This window comes from Oppia nitens, unplaced genomic scaffold (genome assembly GCF_028296485.1).
Source record: "Oppia nitens isolate AA-2021 unplaced genomic scaffold, nextdenovo-longstitch-racon4-pilon3 scaffold18_pilon_pilon_pilon, whole genome shotgun sequence".
Taxonomy (NCBI): Eukaryota; Metazoa; Arthropoda; class Arachnida; order Sarcoptiformes; family Oppiidae; genus Oppia; species Oppia nitens.
Genome location: NW_026533197.1, coordinates 85,113 through 106,064, shown reverse-complemented (window position 1 = coordinate 106,064; position 20,952 = coordinate 85,113). Strand labels below are relative to the sequence as shown.

Genomic DNA, 20,952 nt, shown 5'->3' with positions numbered 1-20,952 from the left:
ACTTAGTTTTTTAATTCATATATTAATATATTTTTGCTATTTTTGTTTGAAACTTACAAATACTTATTAAAGTTTGTTTTATATGGCAGTGAATAAATGACATTTTTTTATAATTGTTTATATACTAATATATATATATGTTGTATATGTATGAATATTTTCAAGTAAAAATATCTGTTATTATATAAATATAAATTGATTATTTCTGACTATTGTAATAAAATAGCGATAGAAAACATGGAAAGCATCGAAAAAATGATTGGTTTGACCACAAAATCCATTTCCCATCCATCAGAAGGAAACGATAATTTCAAGTATGACTGGAATAAAGAGCCGGAATTACCCGTTGAGGACATGGAATATACCGAACCATTCAGTGTATACATAAAGATTGTGATCGGACTGGTGTTGGGACTCACAATACTAGTATCAATATTGGGAAACATTATGGTTTGTTTGGCCATATCTAGCGATAGAAGACTTAGAAGACTCGGCAATCTGTTTCTGGCATCACTTGGTATTAACATATTATTATTATTATTATTATTATTATTATTTTATCTTAAATAAATCATTTAACATTTAAACAAAAAAAAAACCACAATAACTTTTTTATCAAAAATTTAGTACTTTCATATTAAAGGTGATAAAAAATTAATTTAATATAAAAATTATTACAATATATCACAGCATTAGCCGATTTATTTGTGGGCTGTTTGGTGATGACGTTTGCTTTGGCTAACGATCTCATGGAGTACTGGATGTTTGGACCACAACTATGCGAAATATGGATTGCATTTGATATCAGTTGTTGTAAGTATTGTTTATAACAAAAATCCAGAAAACAATATAATACTGTTATTTATATATATATATATATATATATATATATATATATATATATATATATATATATATATATGATATATCGTATATAATATATATCTGAATATAGTGAAAAAAAAACATTTGTCAGCATTAAATACAATTTTTATTTTTTGTTTGTCTGTTATTATTGATGCGATATTAATCTGTTTTTGATGGGCACCATTCATATGGTTTTTGTAGGCACGTGCTCTATACTGAATCTGTGTGCCATTTCATTAGACCGTTTTGTACATATCAAGGACCCCATGAGTTATAATCGATGGATGAATAAAAAGATAATCTTTTGTGCCGTTTCTGGTATTTGGTTGGTCTCAGGATTCGTCTCTTTTGTGCCAATCAGTCTGGGATGGCATAAGCCTACGGCAAACACCGATATTGACAAAAATGTTACTCTAATTACCGATATATTAGATGATAGACCTCAATGTGCTCTCGACCTCACCCCTACCTATGCTTTAGTCAGTTCAACCATCAGGTAATTACTTTAATTTTTTCCAAATATTTTCACTCTTTAATACAATTTATTTTTTGTTTTGAAAAACTTTCTTTTTTTATAAAAATTTTGTAACTTAGTAGTGATTTTTTTCTGAATGCATCAAATATTGAATTGTAAAAACATTTTTTACTTTATACGATATCTTTTATTGACACAAAATTTATTCAATACATATTCAATACATTGAATATTTAACTTGTAGTATAAATTTGATGACACTTGAAATATGATAAACTATGCGCAACAAAAATTTTTTATTTATTTTTATTTTTGTTGTTTAAATACTGACCGTTATGTCAAAAATATAGAAAATGATTTCATTGTATAGTTAAAGATATTTACAATAAATATATTTTGTAAAAATATTTGTTATAATTTTGTAGAAAAGAAAATATGTTTAGATTTTGATTTTATAGGTATTTTTGGTGTCAAAAGAGAAAAAATATTGATTTTTCTAAAAATTTATCTTTATGTTTGTATGAAATCAATATTCAGACACAAAATCTTAATGTTTGTATAGATTTGGCGGATAACACGTCAAAAAACTTACATTTATTTCTAATATTTGAATGATGAGTGGGTTATAAAATTAGATCTCAAATAAAATTTATTATATTATATATAATATATACAATACATACAGTATATCAAATATTATATATTATTATAAAATAGATTATTATTATTATTAAATCTATAAACAGTATTTTAGTTCAAAGAAATATCACTTAAATTGATTACATTTACATAACAATTTGTCGATCAAACAAATGTAATGTCACCACTAATTTTTATTTTTTTGATATTTGATATATAATGAGCATAAAAATATATGTTTTATATTAAGAGAATAAACTAATATAATGAATATATAAATGTATTAAATGTTATATTTAAAACATTGATTATTATAGTTTTTACCTGCCGTGTATAATAATGGTCGCACTATACGCCAAATTGTATGCCATTTGCCAAAAACACGTCAAAAGTATTAAATCTATGACAAAACCGATTCATGTGAGCGGACAGACCTATAATCATCACATCACCGAACATAAGGCTGCCATCACTTTAGGTGTAATTATGGGCACATTCTTAGGCACGTATTATTGACTGTCATGTCATCTCTTTCTCTCTCTTTCTTTCTCATCTAATCCCAGTATTTCTGCTTTTTCTCAACACAACTGTCTTTAATATTGTATTAAATTATTATATTAAATGTCATACTATCTGATAAACTAACTGTCAATCTATTTGTCTGTTTTTTCTTTATTTATATACAAACAAATAGCGTGTTGGACACCATTCTTCTGTATGAATATAGTGGCCGCTTATTGCAAGACATGTATACCCAGTCTAGCATTTAAAGTGCTCACATGGCTCGGTAGGGATACAACAGTCATATTAAATAATATAACATAGGATTACATATTTATATAATATATTAATTATTATTACTATTACTAATTCTCTATATTACAGGTTATTTCAATAGTAGTCTTAATCCAGCAATTTATAGGTATATATTTATCATTATATGCATTATTTATACTTAAAATTAAAACTATTTTTTTGAAAATAATATTATATATAAATTTATTTTACAATTAGCCTAAATAAACGTTAAATTAATTGTCAAAGCCATACACATAAAATGTTTTTTGAGACAATATAATTGAGGCAAATAATTAAACTAATTTAGGTCTAGAAAAAATAGTTTTAAAATTTTAGTTAATTAACTAAAACACGTTCAAAATGATGACTAATTAATACATTATTTGTTTCATTTAATTATGTTTCACACATAACTATAGTATATTTAACACTGAATTTCGTGAAGCGTTTCGCCGCATAATAATTAGTTATATCGCTCGCGATCAGTGCTGTAATAACAACTCGGATATTAGGCAACGGTGTTCCTCTCGTTCCGGTGCTGACCACTGCGGTATAGGTGGTGGACCTACAGGTCATTGCCAGGACTACTCTCCATCACCGCATCACATCATCACAACTAATATGAATAATATGACTTCCAGTGATATATTTCCGGTGTCCACTCGTAACAAGATTGAGATCAATCAATCAAATCTGTCCGACGGAAGAATCACCGATATATGACCACAAATATTACTAATATGTTATACATATAAAGTTTGGTTTCATTGAAATATTGATTAGTTTAGTATTAAATATTATGTAAAATGATGACAACTTTATTGTTTTTCCTAATGAATATACAAATTAAATATTTATTTTTCTAAATAATAATTTGTATAATTATGACAATTGTAATCATTATACTGTAATTGGCAAACAATGGATAAATATCAGTATCGTGTAATTGAAAAGTTTGTTTAGGTTATGTCAGTACAATCCAACAAAAATATAAGTGTGTTGAAGGAACTACAGCTGCAATCACAACTCATGTATGCTATTAATGAACAAACATACTGTATGTCTGTATTTGTAATCACTACAGTAATACTAATTAATTATTAACCATAGAATTTCATATTTATGAGTTAGTAATAAATAATTAGTTATGTTTAATAGTATAATAATAATAATATTGATGACAATATACAGAATATATATCAGCAAAGAGTTCATATATTGAATGTCCGGTTATTTCAATCAATGACTTGGTTTTCTATAAGATAGGTATTGCGTGTATATATTGCTTATCTGAACTATATATCAGTAAATGGTCGATGACTTATCACATATTAATAATATATAAATATTTTGCAGAATTACTATTAAAAATATTTTTGTTTATAAATTAATATAATTATGATAAATTAATTTAACAGTTGTTTAAAATAATTTCGAAATGTGATCCAAAAAAAAATAAGCCCAATATCTAAATATATTAATGATTTAATGTATTAAAATTTAAAAATTAAATTAATACAAATTTTATGAAAAAAATTTAACAATAAAAATACCGAATTATTAATTATGTCTACAAAAGCATACATAAGATCGTGAAAATCTAATTAAATTCATATTATTTTATTCATTCAATATTATAAAGAGCTTAAAAATTATAATATAATTTATTATAATTCTGATATATGGATATATAAAGTTATTTATTACAGAATATACATAAATATTGAAGAATATTATTGAAAGATTTTTATACAATCATTAAATTAAGTCTAAACCAGTAATCTATATATAAATCCTTCAAGAATTTTAATATTAATGAGTTTATTAATGTTTTTATAATGCTTTTAGTGATAATTGTAATAAATTATAAATTAATAAACGACTGTTGAAATTAACTTAAAGTCATTATTCATAAGAGATGACTGTAATTAGTGGTCGCTTTTATGCTGTTATAAACCAAATATATGGCTAATTGAGATCCAAAGGTCTAACTTTAAATGTTAATCAATATGTTTATAATTTAAGTCAATTTTAATGTCAAATATTTGTCAAGTTTTTAGTTATTAACTCATTAATCATTTTATATCCCAAAAAATATATTAACTTAAGATTAATTTATAATATCTTACTATTTTTAAATAAAATATTGTTTGGTAATCAATATTATTATTTAAAATATTATATTACTATAAAATTAAGTACTGTACATTAGCTGGTTATATTTGTGGTAACCTATTTTTGTTAAATAAAATAACTATAATTAATTTATATTAAAAATATAAAAATTCAATGTGATTTATGTGGTCTACATATAGGTATGAAAATGTATAATATATGATTTGTTTTAGTACAGATAGTATATGCAATAATTTATTTAAACATTAATCTTAATATTAATGAGCATTAATAGCGACCGACAATTAAATTATGATTGTACTGTATTTTAAAATAAATTAAGTTTTTTTTAAAATCAATATATTTAATATATAGAGTACATTTTTTATAAATATAATATTTCTAAAAATTGCAAATCTATAAATTGTCAACTGTAATTTGTATAAATAATAATTTATTTATTATTATTTAAACTAACTTATACTAAAAATTTATTACAATCTACTATTTTAAATTTTTATAAATTTGATGTAATTATTTATTTTAATTGTAAATGTAATATGTTACTATATAAAAATAATAAATAAAATTTTACTTGATTTTATTTTTAAAAAATTATATTAATAAAATTAAGATTATTATGCGTTAAAATTTTTTACAAAACTTAATATTTGCATGTAACTTTTTAAATAAATGTAATAATTTTTTAAATATTTTATATCGTTATAGTATTTTTCTATTTTTAATATCAATTAATGTTTACAAATATTTATAATATTATTAATCAATCTTTAAAGACTTGCGGAAAGTTTTCCGCGTTTTAAAGATCATCAAAATACAGATTATTATTTTTAGCATTTTTTTATTTTAGTAAAACTGTTCATACTTTAAAAAATTAATATATATCTCTAATAGATGATTTTTACAATATCTAGAATAAATTAAAAATATTTATCTAAAATTTGTAAAATATTTAATTTAATTTATAGCATAAATTATTTAATTTGCTTATACTCCAAATTTTAATTATACATTATTTAATAGAATATTATTAAATAACTTTAAATAATATTATAACTAAAAATATATTTAGTATAACGAGTCTTAAATCAAGTATAACTGAATTGATATTTGATAAGTTAAACAGTTAATAATCCACATATTTTTATAATACCTGTTTAAACGGTAATATTATATAAAGATGAAAATATTTTATACAATATAATATCTTTAACTCAATATAATAACATTATTAAGTAATTGTTAATCCATATGTTTGATTGTTTCTCTCTCTCTCTCTCTCTCTCTCTCTCTCTCTCTCTGTATTATTCGTGTTGATGTCATTTAATACATTGCGCTATTAGTTTGTTCAATGAGTGAACAGTTATCTGTAAAGATAAGGATCGACTAAATTCAATCTACATTATAGTTATATTCATTTCTAAATATAAAACTACAAAAATGTGATTCATTGTACTTTATTTCTCTTTTTCAAAATGTATGTCAAACACAAAATTATTATAATATTTAGTTCACTAATTACAACAGTCTTTTGTTTTGTTCTTAAGATCCTATTTTTAAAATTTAAATTTGAATATAAGTTTAGAAAAGTTAAATAATTTATTCTTAATTTTCTATTTAAAAATTGTTTTCTTAGTTTTTTAATTATTTCATGAAATATGTACTATATGTTTGTAAAATAACTATTTGACTAATATTTTAAATATATTTTAGTGGCGATTGAGTGAATAATCAAATGAGTATATATTAGATATTAACAAATTTTCATGAAATTTACACTATCTTTCTATTATCAGTTGTAAACTTAATATGTTTTCCATTTCATGCGATTATATTGAATGCAAAAGATTTTAATGCATATATAAAATTGAAAAACTTTTGTAAGTCTATTGAGAATTGCATAAGAATTATATAAAACGATATTCAAATGCATTAAAAGTTTTATAAATTCTTTATATATTTATAATACTATCGATGCAAATACATATGTCTGAAATACAATATATATTTTGTACTATAGATTATATACATATAATTCAATAAAAATTGGTTAGTATTATATACACTATTGAAAATAAGTTTTTTGCAACTATTTAATGCTTATTTATCTATTACATACTTTGAAATTTTATTTTTAAACAAAATCTTTATATCAATTTTTTTTTTGTAAAACATTAATACATTGATGATTAAAATTTTATATTTAACAACAAATACAAAAAAATATTTATTAAAAATTATATAATTCTATTCTTATTGTAGTTATTATATTTAATAAATCCCTCTAAAATATATTATTTATATATTCAAATATAATTAAATTTGATAAAAAGATGTTTATTATGTTTAGTTAAATAGTTTTATAAAATAATAACAAAAACAAATGATAGATATAGTTTAGCAAATACTAAATCTAATATAACAACAAATATATTTAATTTACGTCCAATTTTGTCAAAAAATTATGTGCAATTATATATACAGTATATATAGTATATAATATATATAAATTATATTCAATATATGAATCGTGAGTTCACATATAAAAATTCAAGTTATGATTATATCTGAGCTCGGGTTGAGTAATATTTGAATTATATTAGTGTTAAAATAGTTTTGTTTTATAGATAAATGTTTTTAATAAAAATATCTAAAAATGAAAATAATCAAAAGTTGATATAAATAAAATCAAAGCGATAAGTAATTGCATAACAATATTATTATGTTTGCTCAGATGCTTAACTTATAATTATGATAAAAATAAGTGATAAAAAATGTAATGTGTGTAATCATAATTTTTGTTTTATTTATATATTGTAAATTGATTTTTAAAAATGTTTAAATTGTTTTAATTAAATTCTAAACATGTGTTGTAATTGATTTTTTAATAGTAGATATTTTACTTTATGACGAATTTATATTTTTTTAATAATGTCAATAATAATTGTAATAAATATATAAATAGATATAAGAATTTAAAAACTATTTAAATATATAATTGCTATAATTATCACATCAATTATCACTTTAGTTATAAATTCACATTAATAAAATTATTTTGTTTAGAAATATAAACATTATATTACATCTAAGGTTTTAAAAAATACATATTATTCTGTTTATTATAAAAACTCAATTTTAAAATTATTGGATAAATAATGGATTCTAAAATTAATTAATAATTTATTTTATGTATAATACTTATCATTATTAATAATACATAACTATAAAAATATTAGTAGAAATTATACACAAAAATTATTAATTGATAATACATTGTAAACTATTAGAAATGTTAAATAATTAATTACTGTTTAAAGTTAATAAATAGATGACAACAACTGGTGATATAAAAAGTAGTTTAATGTTAGATTAAATCAATAACTTATATCATATCATATATTATATACCATTTACTTATTTATTATAGTATGTCGTCTAATGAGAAACTTATAGACAAAGATTTATACATACAGTCAATTCTCTTAATAAGTACAACATTACAATATATGTCATTTTTACAACAAATGCACAAATAGTTTGATAAATGAATTTGAATTTTAGTGAAACTTTTTTCTGTTGAAATAATTTATGCATTTCTTTATTCAAAGACTTTTATCAACATTTTTTCATTAGATTTATCTAAGTATTAATTATTTTGACTTTTGGTGCGGAAATAACATAATTCATAATATTTTTTATAATATTATATTATATAATATGTTTGATGAATTGACTCATATTGTATATATACAGCATATACAGTATATATTACAATAGTTGCTATAGTATCAGTTATTTTTATATACACATTATATAAACATTTTTATGTTTTTGGAGTATATTAAAAGCAAAAGAGTAAGTGATATAATATTAATATCAATTATTATACATAATAAAACTAATACAACTATTATATTATAATAAATTGTCATAAAGTAAACAACAATATTATTAAAATTGACAACTATTTTACATACAAAATAATATATTATATTTCAATGTATTAATAATAATCAATTCACTATTATTCTAGAGTACATTTTGTCAAACCAAACACAAACTCTTTATATAAAAGTTAATGTTTTATCTAATCCCATGACTATTATTAGAAAATATTTTTATTTATAATTAAACATATCATTTAACATCAATCAATATTAGCTAAATACTTTCTTATCAGTCTTATCTTAAAAATCGTTATAAAGATAGAGATAGATAGATAGATAGATAGATAGATAGATAGATAGATAGATAGATAGATAGATAGATAGATAGATAGATAGATAGATAGATAGATAGATAGATAGATAGATAGAGAGAGAGAGAGAGAGAGAGAGAGAGAGAGAATTATTTTTCTAATATATTTGGTTTGATTTTTCACACTTTTAATATAACATAACAAAATTGATGGCACGAATCGGTTATCTCTAAATCATATGCTGTCACCAATATCTATGCCATTAAATGATGAGATATTTGTGAAAAAATAATAAATGCCTCTCAAAGTTGCCATCGACCGCATCATCACTTACTCACTCTAAATACAACATTAAAGTACAGTACAATACATACATTATTTACTATACTCTAAGTCTAAACTATAATCTTTATAATATAAGTTACAGTAGTATTATAGGTATACAATTATAGTACATATATGTTATATTAAGGTACAGAATAACCGTATTTACTAAGATATTAGTTGACATAAAATAAAGAATATATTTCTATATAAATATTCATATAATAGATCTTTCACTAACTTTTGTTTGTCTAACAGCTCACAAATAACACAAATTGGTGCCAAACTTGAGTTGTTTTCTCTTTTTTCCTTAAAAAAGTCAATATATAAATCAATTAATCGTTGAGATAACTGATCAAAAAAATCTGATGATTAAAAAGAGTAAAAGCAATGACAAAAATTGTCGCAATTTTCCATTAGATGTTTGGTTTTGGATTGTGTTATTGATTGTGCAATAATACTGTTTTAATTATTGTTTATAAATATTGACATTAATTGATATTTGTATTTAAAAAAAAAACATTAAAATAGTTTTACATATTTGAATCTATTTTCTTGAAGTTATTGTTTGCAATCATTAGGTATTGTTTGGTTAAAACACACGTATGATATAAAAGTAGAGGTTTTAGTTAATCATACATTTAAAAAACAGTATAAATTAGACAACAGGACAAACATAATGTATTTTGCAAAATAAAAGACACAAAGGTTTGTGTGTTATTATACATATTATAAAACTGATAATATCTGATATTATTAGATTGATTCAAAATTGTTAAAATATATAATTTAAATAATCAGAAATTTGTGATAAAATTTTCAAAAAGTTATGTCAAATAGTTTTTAAGATTATATTAGAATTACAATATAACTGACGAATCAATCAAATTGACACTAAAATAGATTTCATTGGTTTCGCAATGAAATCAAATATAAATATATTTATATTATGTCTATTATTTCAGTTCAATCAATACAAACACCAATAAAATCTACTTTAGTGTCAAAATAGTTATCAAACGAATTAATTATTTTAAAGTATCTGTAAATTATTCAACAATTAAACTATATATATATATCAAACACATTTGAATTAATTTCCATAAAACAATTGTTCAGATATTAATCAAAAARCAATTGAGTTTTTTAGAAAATAGTTTAAACTGTATGTGTCTATTAAATAATGGCAATATTTTTAATATTATTTTAAATAATAGATAATAAAAGTTTGTTATTATGAAAATAATAATATATACAAAAAAAAAATAAATAATCAATAGTTTAACTAAAAAAACTAAAAATTGTAAAAAATATTTAATTGTATTAATTGTATATGACTATTGTGGTAATTTGAAATTTATTAATATCTTTAATTATTTTTATCAATATATCAAATATTTATCGCCTATTAATAAAAAGTTTTATTAAAAACCAATTCAAATACTGTATATTTTCAGTATTACTTAAATCAAGTTTATTAGTTATAAATTTTTACATCTTGTTTATTATAAATTATTCTTAGATTTTAATAAATTTTATAAGTTTTTCTTTTAATTTTACCGAATCATTTGAAATCTATTTTATTTAAATTTTTTATCTGGAGATTAAATTTTGCTGTATATTAGTTGACTGTATGTTAAGGAACTGGAATTAAATAAAAAACAGTGTATTTTTATGTTATTATTGACTACAAAATTGTTAGAAAGACATCGATTGATACTTTTTACATATTATATTGAAGTTAGTATTAACTTCATTGCCATTTGATGGATGAATGTCTAAAATTAAATACTTATTTACTTTTTTTCATCTCTTCTCACAAATTCAAAGGATTATTATTAAGTAAAACAAATCATTAATCATTTTGTTGTGAGTTTTTGTTATACGATTACTGTATTTGCTATAAAATAACTAATTTATTTATTATTATCACTATAAGTAAACAAATACATTATATATTTTATTAAGCCATTAAAATTACTGCTATATATACAGTATTTATAATTAAATAATTATTTTAATTAATAACATTTAAATTTAATAATAGAATAATGATATTTATTTAGTACATTTAAATGATAAATAAGTTTATTCAAATAATAACTAATTTATTAATAATCTATAATTAAATTCACATTTTATTTATTTTAATAAATTTTATTAAAAATATATTAGTTTTATTGTAGTATATATATATATATATATCATATGTTTATATTTAAAAATTACTGAATTATATTAAATGTTACTTTATATAATAGAATCATTAATTTAACATAATTAATTGGTTATATTATAAATTTTATAAAATTTGTTTAATATACTATAAGTTTAAATTATAAATGTTTTATTAATTATTAAAATTTTAATTAAATATTCTATATTCATATTAATATATTATAATTAAAAACTTAATTTTTTAAGACACTGAAAATGTTTTTAGTAAGAAAATAATAAATATTTTAAAATAATTTTATATCTATATTAGAAATGCAAATAAAATCAAGAATTGACTGTTTTCTTAATATATTTATTTGTTTATTTATCTTATGTATGCATTTTTAAATAAATATATTTTAAATATTTAAACTACTTTTGTTAATTTGTTTATCTAATAAAAATAATATTTTACTCTAAATTGTTTGAAACCAAAAATATATTTATATATATATATATATTAAAAATTTATTCATTTTTGCTGCATAAAATCTATTATAAATGAAACCAATAATTATTTTTAAAAATAAAATTATTGCAAAATCAAAGGTATGTGTCGTTTAAAAAGCTTAAGATATTATTGAGAATTGAATGGCAAACCATTAAAACCAACGAAAAATACTATCAATTATTTTATTGCATACATTTATATACTCTATATATCATTATATGTTTAAATTTTATTATTTTTTTATATCATTGAATAAAAACCATTATATGTGACAAAACTTGTTTAAAATTAGAGTTCAATTGTTGAGGAATTTCTGTTAAAGCATTTTAACAAAAGTTTTTTCAGAGCCAAGAGTTTTGGCATTTATTTTAGTCGGAAATATAGATATATCGGTCATGTGTTGAACCATATATGAGTTGTTATATACTATACTGTTTGATGTAAAAATACCAGTGTTTTAAGTGGTTTATTATTAGTGACATTAGGTCTGAGCCTATTCTGTCTATTCGTCTCCCTTTCCCAGACGTCACTCTTGTATTAAAATTTTCTAATCAAACGCTAATCTCTCACTCATTTTAATCTCAGTCTTCAAACTTACTACTGATTTGTGAATCACTTATTGCTCTTTAGTTTTCCGCTATAAAACATTACATAAAATGGTAAGTCTTAATCAAAATATTTTTTTATAATTTTGTCAATAAATTAATTTATCGAAATAATAATATAATAATTTAAATAAAATATTTCACAATTAATTTTGTTTATAGAAACTGATTTAAGTTTATGTAGTATTTTAATATATTTTTAAACATAACGTACATTTGACATTCAAATACATTATTTATTACACTTATTTAAATTTTATCTAACATTTGTTAATATTTATATTTTTAAAGTAAGAATAATTATAAGATAAAAATAAAATATATATTTAAAATTTTGCACATGTGCTTAATATTGTTATTTATAATCTATTCTACAAAAAATAATTAACTTATAATATGAAATTTAAAATTGAAGTTTAGTTGTTTTACTTTGATTTACAAGATTTAATTAAAATTAATTAAGTTTGATAAAAATATTTAATACAATATATTACTTTGATAAAAGTTATTTTTAATTATTGCTTATATTTAGTATAATTTACGCAATTAAATGATTTTAATTTTAAAATTAGTATAGTAAATTATAAATAGATAAATATATATTTATATATATACTTTATTTTAAAAAATACAATTAAATGTTTTCAAACTATTTTTTGATAAATTTATTTATTATTATTTATGAAAACGCTTAAATCATTAAATATTTAGTTTAGTCATAATAGTTTTTATTTCAAAAATCATTAGTTTCTAAATATAATATTTGTATTAATATATCAATACATTCAAATTTAATATATGCCTATTAACACAATAGTATTTATTATAATACAGTACTATTTATTAAAGTTTGCTACATTATATTGAATATACATATTTTTTATTTTTATGAAAACGTAAATAATTTTTAAATTTATAATAAACTTATAAGTTTGTAAAACTATTTATAATTAAACTAATCTTTAAACATAAATATGAGTTTCGGCTCAGTTGTGTTGTTTATGATGGGAAACACATTTGCATTTTCATAGCATTGCATTACTTGACTCTTTAAAATGATATTAAGAATATTCGTGTCCTTCCTTTTAGGGAAAGGGCTATATTAAGACATACCATACAGTGATGACTCCCACAAGCAGTTAATAATAATTACAGTTTATATTTTTATATTATCGATTTTGTTGTTATACACATATATATTTTTATTTGCTATATTATAATCAAAATTAATTTATTAAGAATAATATAACTTGTAATTAAGTTTTTTTGTTTGATATAAAAATTATTTTAATTTTTAAAATTTGTTTATTAACAGCTGATTTATTTGAAAATATTTTAATCATGTCCTATTAACATATATATTTTATTTTTATATTGTTATAATAAATTTATGCAATCAAAATGCAAGATAAAATTATATTTTTAAATATTTTTAAAAATAAGTGCATAATAATATTTTTATATAGCAAATATACAAGCATTTAAATACAGTAATTATAAAAATTATTTAGTTTTAGATAAGCTTTTAATTTAAGATATAATAACAATTAATTTACATTATTATTAAATTTATTTTTTTACTTTCACTAATCATCAATATAAAAAACATATACTCTAAACAATATAAAAATTTATAGTACGTAAAAATTTCAGAATTGCGGTATTAAATACATTGCTATCAGTAATGTTTTATTATATACTCGTACTGTAAATATACTAGTATTAATATATTACAGTATATATAATAATTATATATCATAAATAATAATAATTTATTAAATATATTAATTAAAATTTTGTATTAATTATTATAGCATTCAAGAGTAATTTAATATATTTATATACAGTATAAATTATAAAAATATAGTTATAATTATTTTGTTATTTATTATTAAATTATTTTATTAATTGCATTGATTTTATATTTAAAAATTAGTATATTTATCAGAAATATACTTTTAATATATTTAATAATACATATTATTTGTAAATTAATTAAATAAAATTTTTAACAAATGCTTAACTTTGATATTAATAGCATTATATTAATTATTTTTTAAGTTAAGCAATTGATTTGTTCAGCAAGCAATGTATTCAATATATTGTACTATAATTTTTTTTAATTATTTTAAGCAAGCAAAATGTCATATTAATATAAGGACAAAATCATTTATAAACAAAAAAATTAATACAGTTTATTAAACGATTTCTATCATTATATAAGATAATTTATAATATGAAAGTTATCGTATAATAAACTGTACTAATTTTTTGTTTGTTTGTAAATGATTTTATGCTTATATTTATAATAATGTTTATAATAGTAATAATGTTTTGATTAAGACAATATCAGACAATAATTAATGTAATTTTTTATAATCAATAGGCAGATGAGGTAAAAGAGAAAAAGAAGAAGAGCAAGAAGGTGGCGGAACCGGCAGCTGCACCCGCACCGGCAGCCGAAGCCCCAGCAGCTGCACCGGCAGCAGCACCAGCAGCCGCTCCCGCTAAGACCACTTCAAAAAAGAAAGCGCAAAGAACCGGATCAAATGTCTTTGCTATGTATGTCTTAAAAATGATTTAATATTAACTTTTAATAGATTATTATTTATTGATTCATTGTTTTGTTTTGTACAATAGGTTTACTCAACATCAGGTCCAGGAGTTTAAAGAGGTATTACATTATTATAACTACTATTGTATATCTATTGTGTAATAAATTGATATATTGGTGATTTTGATAATAATTATGTAATTATATTAATGGTTAGGCTTTCCAAATGATCGATCAGGACAAGGATGGGTTCATTTCCAAAAATGACATCAGAGCCACATTTGATTCATTGGGTATTTTTTATTATTATAGATATATAAATCAACTAATACTATCTAATTATATTTAATTATATAATATTTCCCGTATATTTGCACCGATAGGCCGATTGTGTACTGATCAGGAATTGGAGTCTATGATTCAAGAGGCTCCCGGTCCCATCAATTTCACTATGTTTTTGACCATTTTTGGCGATAGAACACAGGGTATGTTATATAAAGATAATAATTTTAATAATAAATTTATATCAAATTAGTAAAACACATCAGTTTATAATATATATTTTGTTAAGTAATAATATAATATTTATTAATTACGATGTTAACAAAATTGGTAATATTTACTATAAAATTTATATTAGTGTTATTAGTGTTTGTTAGTGTAATTATTTTATAACAGATATTTTATAATTATATTGTATAATACAGTATCTATTTGTTTATATTACGATAGGAACCGATGAGGAAGAGGTCATATTGAATGCCTTCGCCCAATACGATGAGGGCAATGGACTTTGCAATGAGGAAACGTTAGTGTCATTTGTTTTAATTAATCAATTGTTATTAGTTAAGTATATAATTCATATTAATTATATTATCAATTAGTTTGAAACACGCATTGGTAACATGGGGTGAGAAGTTTACTGAAGTTGAGGTATGTTAGCAATACATTTGTTAAAAATGTATAATAATAATAATAATTTTTAGGCTAATTCAATTTTGTCGGAGGCGCCCACTGATGGCAAGGGTAATGTCGACATCAAAAAGTTTGCGCAAATCCTAACGCGTGGTGAGGATGAGGAAGAGGGTGCCGGTGCATAAATAGCACAGTCATAATAGGTTAGTCTCTCAGTAATTCATTTAGATTATGAATGTTCAGTTGTATAGTATAAGCAAAATAAAGAAAAAGATAATTATAATTAAAGAGACAAATCATTTCCCATTTTTAGGATATATTTACTGAAAATCGTTAGCCAATAAAGATGTGGTTATTTATATTGTAATAAAATAATTAATAATAAATAATAATAACAGACAAAAGCGCAACCAAACTATACCTTATCATTTGAAGATATAATATTGTAATAAATATATCGCATAATTATTTATCAACATTAAAGACAATATCAGTTATTACAGACATCCCGAAGTCCAGCATTTGTTTCATCGCTAATATTATAGTCATTATATAAATGCTTTTTTGAGACTCTTATTATCTCTAATCATATCAAACTATCCGTTCGTTTTATTGTTAAACAAAAATTTTCAATAGTTGTCTAATTAAAATGCTTGCAATAATATAAACAGCTTTATATGCTTAAGTTTTTTTGCTATAAACAAATCATATGTCCATTAGATTCCTTATATTGTAATATCTGTAAGAATATATATATGATTCAATTGATTCAATAAACAAGATTTATTTAATTTTACTAAATGTAATTTTGTGTATAAATTTTTGATTTACATTATTTATTTTGATATATTGCTTTAATTTTGTTCAATAAAAACAATTCACCGTATTTATCATTTATGTGAATCATCATATTAGGTATAGCATAATTTTTATAAATAAATTATATAACATTTTATATTAACATATGAGTTATGTTTGATTTTTACAGACATTTGCATATTATGTGTCAAAAATTGATTTATATTGAATTCAAGTCATTTGTTATGCATCGAGAAAACAGCTTTTATTTAAGATAAGAATTTTTTCAAATTATGTTTTTAAAATTATAAACTTTTTTATTATTTAATGTATATATATTTTTATGTTATTATTTTAATTATATTAAAATTTAGTTTATTATTTATTATACAAGTAGCAATTATTTTTTTATACATTCGATTTAGTATTTTTTATTTTATTCTTTGTATAATATCAATAGTTATAAAATAAGTAATTTTAATACAATTTTTATAGAATTTTAATACTTTTTTATTTTGATTGATTAATAATATACTGTATATATATATATTGCATTATAATAGAATTATACAATAATAATATTTAGTTTGTAAAATTGTATAATGTTATAAATTTATAATTTTACTAAATAGATGTAACAAACAAAATATAAGTTGAGAAACTAAAGTCAAAATAGTTAACAAATAATTAATAAAAGTGAAAACAAGTTAATTGGGGCACAAATTGTTTACTAAATTGATATATCAAAGAAAAACCAATTTTATTATTCATTAAATGTTATATAATTTTTCAGATAATATTATTTTATTTATATAAATAACATTTAAGCGCAATGGCGTTGATTTGACTATAGCTGTAATGAACCGGTAGTTTAAGCTCCGGTTTCATCTTCCTCTCCTTTGGTCAATATTTGTGCGAACTTTTTAATGTCTATATTTCCCTTTCGATCCATCGGTGCCTCACCTAATATCTTGTCTGCCTTTAAACATAACAATACAAATATATATTAATTTTTAACAGTAATATAACTTAATTTTTGTTGATTACTTCAGCTTCTGTGAACTTATCGCCCCAAGTCATCAGTGCATGCCTTAAGCTAACGGTGCAAACATTTTGTAAGTTAAATATTGATAGAATTTATGTATAATTTTAAATAACAATATAAACTAACGTTTCTTCCCGACACAGGCCTTCTCCCTCATCATATTGAGCGAAGGCATTCAATATGACATCCTCCTCATCAGTGCCTATCAATTCATACAAATTATTGTTTTGTTTTTTGTGGTTTATTAACATATAAATAAACATACCTTGAGTTTTATCACTGAAAATGGTAAGGAACATGGTAAAATTGATGGGTCCGGGCGCCTCCTGTACCATTGACTCTAATTCGGCATCAGTACATAGACGGCCTAATTAGTTAAATTGATAAATATAATAATAATAATATAATTTAAAATAATTAGAAAATAATTGAAAATACCTAATGAATCAAATGTGGCTCTGATGTCATTTTTAGATACGAACCCATCCTTGTCCTGATCGATCATTTGGAAAGCCTAACCATTAATATAAACAATATATTAGTATTAATCAATTTATATATCAAAAATAGTTATAATTAACATATTATGAATAATAAACTTAGTTTTTTTAATTATTGTTATCCTAAAATTTACAATTTAACTGTCGCTCAAAATAAATTATATACAATTAATGTTTATATGGGGTTATATTTATTAAAAATTAATTTATATATTAATATTGTTTTGGTTATGTTTTTTGAATTAATATATTTTGAATTTTCTACATTATAAATTCAAGTATATATTCTTTATTTAACATATTTAAACACAAACATTTTATAAATTAATATTTAATTAGTATTTAATTATTATTTAACAAATAAGTAGAAACTTTTTTATAATTTATTTATAAACTTATTTAACTAAACTAAACTAAAAAACTCGATAATTCAATTCATTTTAAATTTATTTAAGTTTAGAAAAACAAATCTATTTATAGAAATATCAAATACCTCTTTAAATTCCTGAACCTGATGGGGTGTAAACCTAAATAGCCATTGATTTATGTATTAATAATAATAATATAAATAATAATATTGTTTAATATCTTTGAGTTATTGAAATACATGGCAAACACGTTGGATGTGGTTCTGGCGGCTCTCTTCTTGGATCCCGTCTTAGCCTTCTTTGATCCATCGCCTTCGCCCTACAATATATGTCCAACAAATTTATAATTAATAATAATAATAATTAAAACTTATTCACAATTATTATAATTTTTTTTAATAAAGTATTAATTTAACAAACAAACCATTTTAAATTTGGTTTATTATGTGTTTTAAAATTACTTAAAAATTTTGAGACAATTTAATTACAATTGATAGCCGAAAGTTTGTCACAAAACACACGACAACTAATTTTCTAAAAATGTGTTACACTTTATGTGCAAAGTGTATATAAACGCATGTGTGAACAGAATATTCTTATATAATCCAAATATAGAATCAGTGGCTCATGTAGTTAACGTTGTACTCCCTATGCGTTCAATACATGACATTCCTTATAGGGATTGTACTAAATATAACACAAAAGTTATTCAAATTTTTCATACATTTACTACTTTATAGTTGTATTACTATGACATAACATCTCTCATTGAAAATGTTTATTCTTTTGTATGGGTTTTTGTAAATTACAAATTGTAATATTTTGTTAAATATTATCAAATTGTTTATTCTATAATAAATAATTTAAATATAACAAATTCAAGTATTTTTGTGAAATAATAGCATATACTAATATATAATATATATAAAGTATTAACATTTATTTGTTTTATAATATAATTAAAAATAATAAATTTAATGAGAAATAATTGCCAAACATTATTTAAAACATTTAGTTGCTGGAAATTTGTTTTCACTTTTTAACTTAATATACTATATATCACATAAATGTTAGTTAATCTTATAATAAAATCAGTGATATTATGATTTGATAAAACTAATTTCATTGTATTAATTGTAAAAATTACAATACTTATAATTACATACTTTACAAATATAAATAATTAAACAAATAATAAATATTAAACTTTTTATACTCAAAACACGAAGCATAGTCAGTACAGTATTTAAAATTTATATTATAAATCAATTAGTGTTTCGATATACGGTATCTCATTGAGTCTACATCTTTGATATATTTAATATTATAATAGTATTGTTTTATGATATACTTAGGTTCCAAACAAAAACTATAATACTAACAAATCTATTAAATCTTATCTAAATTAGTTAATAACTTTATAATAATGACTTTTAAATCATTATAAATTTATAATTATTATAAAATGTTATCATGAAAGTGAAGTATTTTGAAACACTTAATGTATTGTAAAAATTTATAAAAATCTTGTTATTATACTAATAAACAATTATTGAGTTTTGGCAAACTATATTTCGCACAAATCATTTGGTTTCAAAATTATTATTTATAATATAATTGATTTCATACAATATACAGTACAGTAAATAATTATTTACAGTAAATAATTATTTACAGTATATTTATTGTATATAAATTTTATTCAAAACAAAAGCTAAAAATAGGAATATTCTTTGTATATCAAAATAGTCGACATCTAATGGATATGAATTGAAATGTAGTTTAATTGATCATTAAATGAAATAAATGTGTAAAATAAACATATTTTTGAGTAAAAGTGTGATATAAATGCCTTCAAATTAGATACTATTTCATGTCTGGCAATTTTCAATAAATTATCAATTCAAGTCTATTGATTTATTTATAATTAAATACAGCATAATTTTACTATAGTTTGTTTTTATGATAAGTAGATAAAGCATAAGATTTTATAACCATTAAATATTATACTACTGTACAATTATTAAATAATTTATATAATTGAAATAGTACAGTAAAT

General features: G+C 20.8%; 3 protein-coding genes across 4 annotated transcripts; 2 read left to right on the top strand and 1 right to left on the bottom strand.

Annotated features, from left to right (window-relative positions):
- Positions 1 to 230: 230 nt before the first annotated feature.
- On the top strand, positions 231 to 3,502 carry LOC128965830 (dopamine receptor 1-like). The gene is made up of 7 exons (XM_054312607.1): positions 231 to 517; positions 691 to 813; positions 1,069 to 1,363; positions 2,299 to 2,483; positions 2,676 to 2,768; positions 2,867 to 2,903; positions 3,199 to 3,502. Exons 1-7 carry the CDS (start codon positions 238 to 240, stop codon positions 3,500 to 3,502), a joined length of 1,317 nt encoding a protein of 438 aa, XP_054168582.1. The 5' UTR covers positions 231 to 237.
- A 9,032-nt stretch (positions 3,503 to 12,534) lies between these two features.
- On the top strand, positions 12,535 to 16,925 carry LOC128965743 (myosin regulatory light chain 2-like). Its single transcript, XM_054312501.1, has 9 exons — positions 12,535 to 12,767; positions 15,100 to 15,275; positions 15,354 to 15,387; positions 15,485 to 15,560; positions 15,651 to 15,752; positions 16,000 to 16,075; positions 16,152 to 16,200; positions 16,254 to 16,385; positions 16,496 to 16,925. Exons 1-8 carry the CDS (start codon positions 12,765 to 12,767, stop codon positions 16,365 to 16,367), a joined length of 630 nt encoding a protein of 209 aa, XP_054168476.1. The 5' UTR covers positions 12,535 to 12,764; the 3' UTR covers positions 16,368 to 16,385; positions 16,496 to 16,925.
- A 776-nt stretch (positions 16,926 to 17,701) lies between these two features.
- On the bottom strand, positions 17,702 to 19,441 carry LOC128965781 (myosin regulatory light chain 12B-like). Of its 2 annotated transcripts, XM_054312551.1 has the most exons (8): positions 19,318 to 19,441; positions 19,133 to 19,212; positions 19,019 to 19,052; positions 18,464 to 18,539; positions 18,291 to 18,392; positions 18,152 to 18,227; positions 18,028 to 18,076; positions 17,702 to 17,959 (listed from the first exon to the last, which is right to left on the bottom strand). In XM_054312551.1, the coding sequence occupies exons 1-8, from the start codon at positions 19,318 to 19,320 to the stop codon at positions 17,852 to 17,854; spliced, it is 528 nt and encodes a 175-aa protein (XP_054168526.1). In that variant the 5' UTR covers positions 19,321 to 19,441; the 3' UTR covers positions 17,702 to 17,851. The 2 variants fall into 2 exon arrangements, with proteins under 2 accessions (XP_054168526.1, XP_054168525.1); XM_054312550.1 differs by having other exon boundaries at positions 18,152 to 18,392.
- Between the last annotated feature and the right edge of the window lie 1,511 nt (positions 19,442 to 20,952).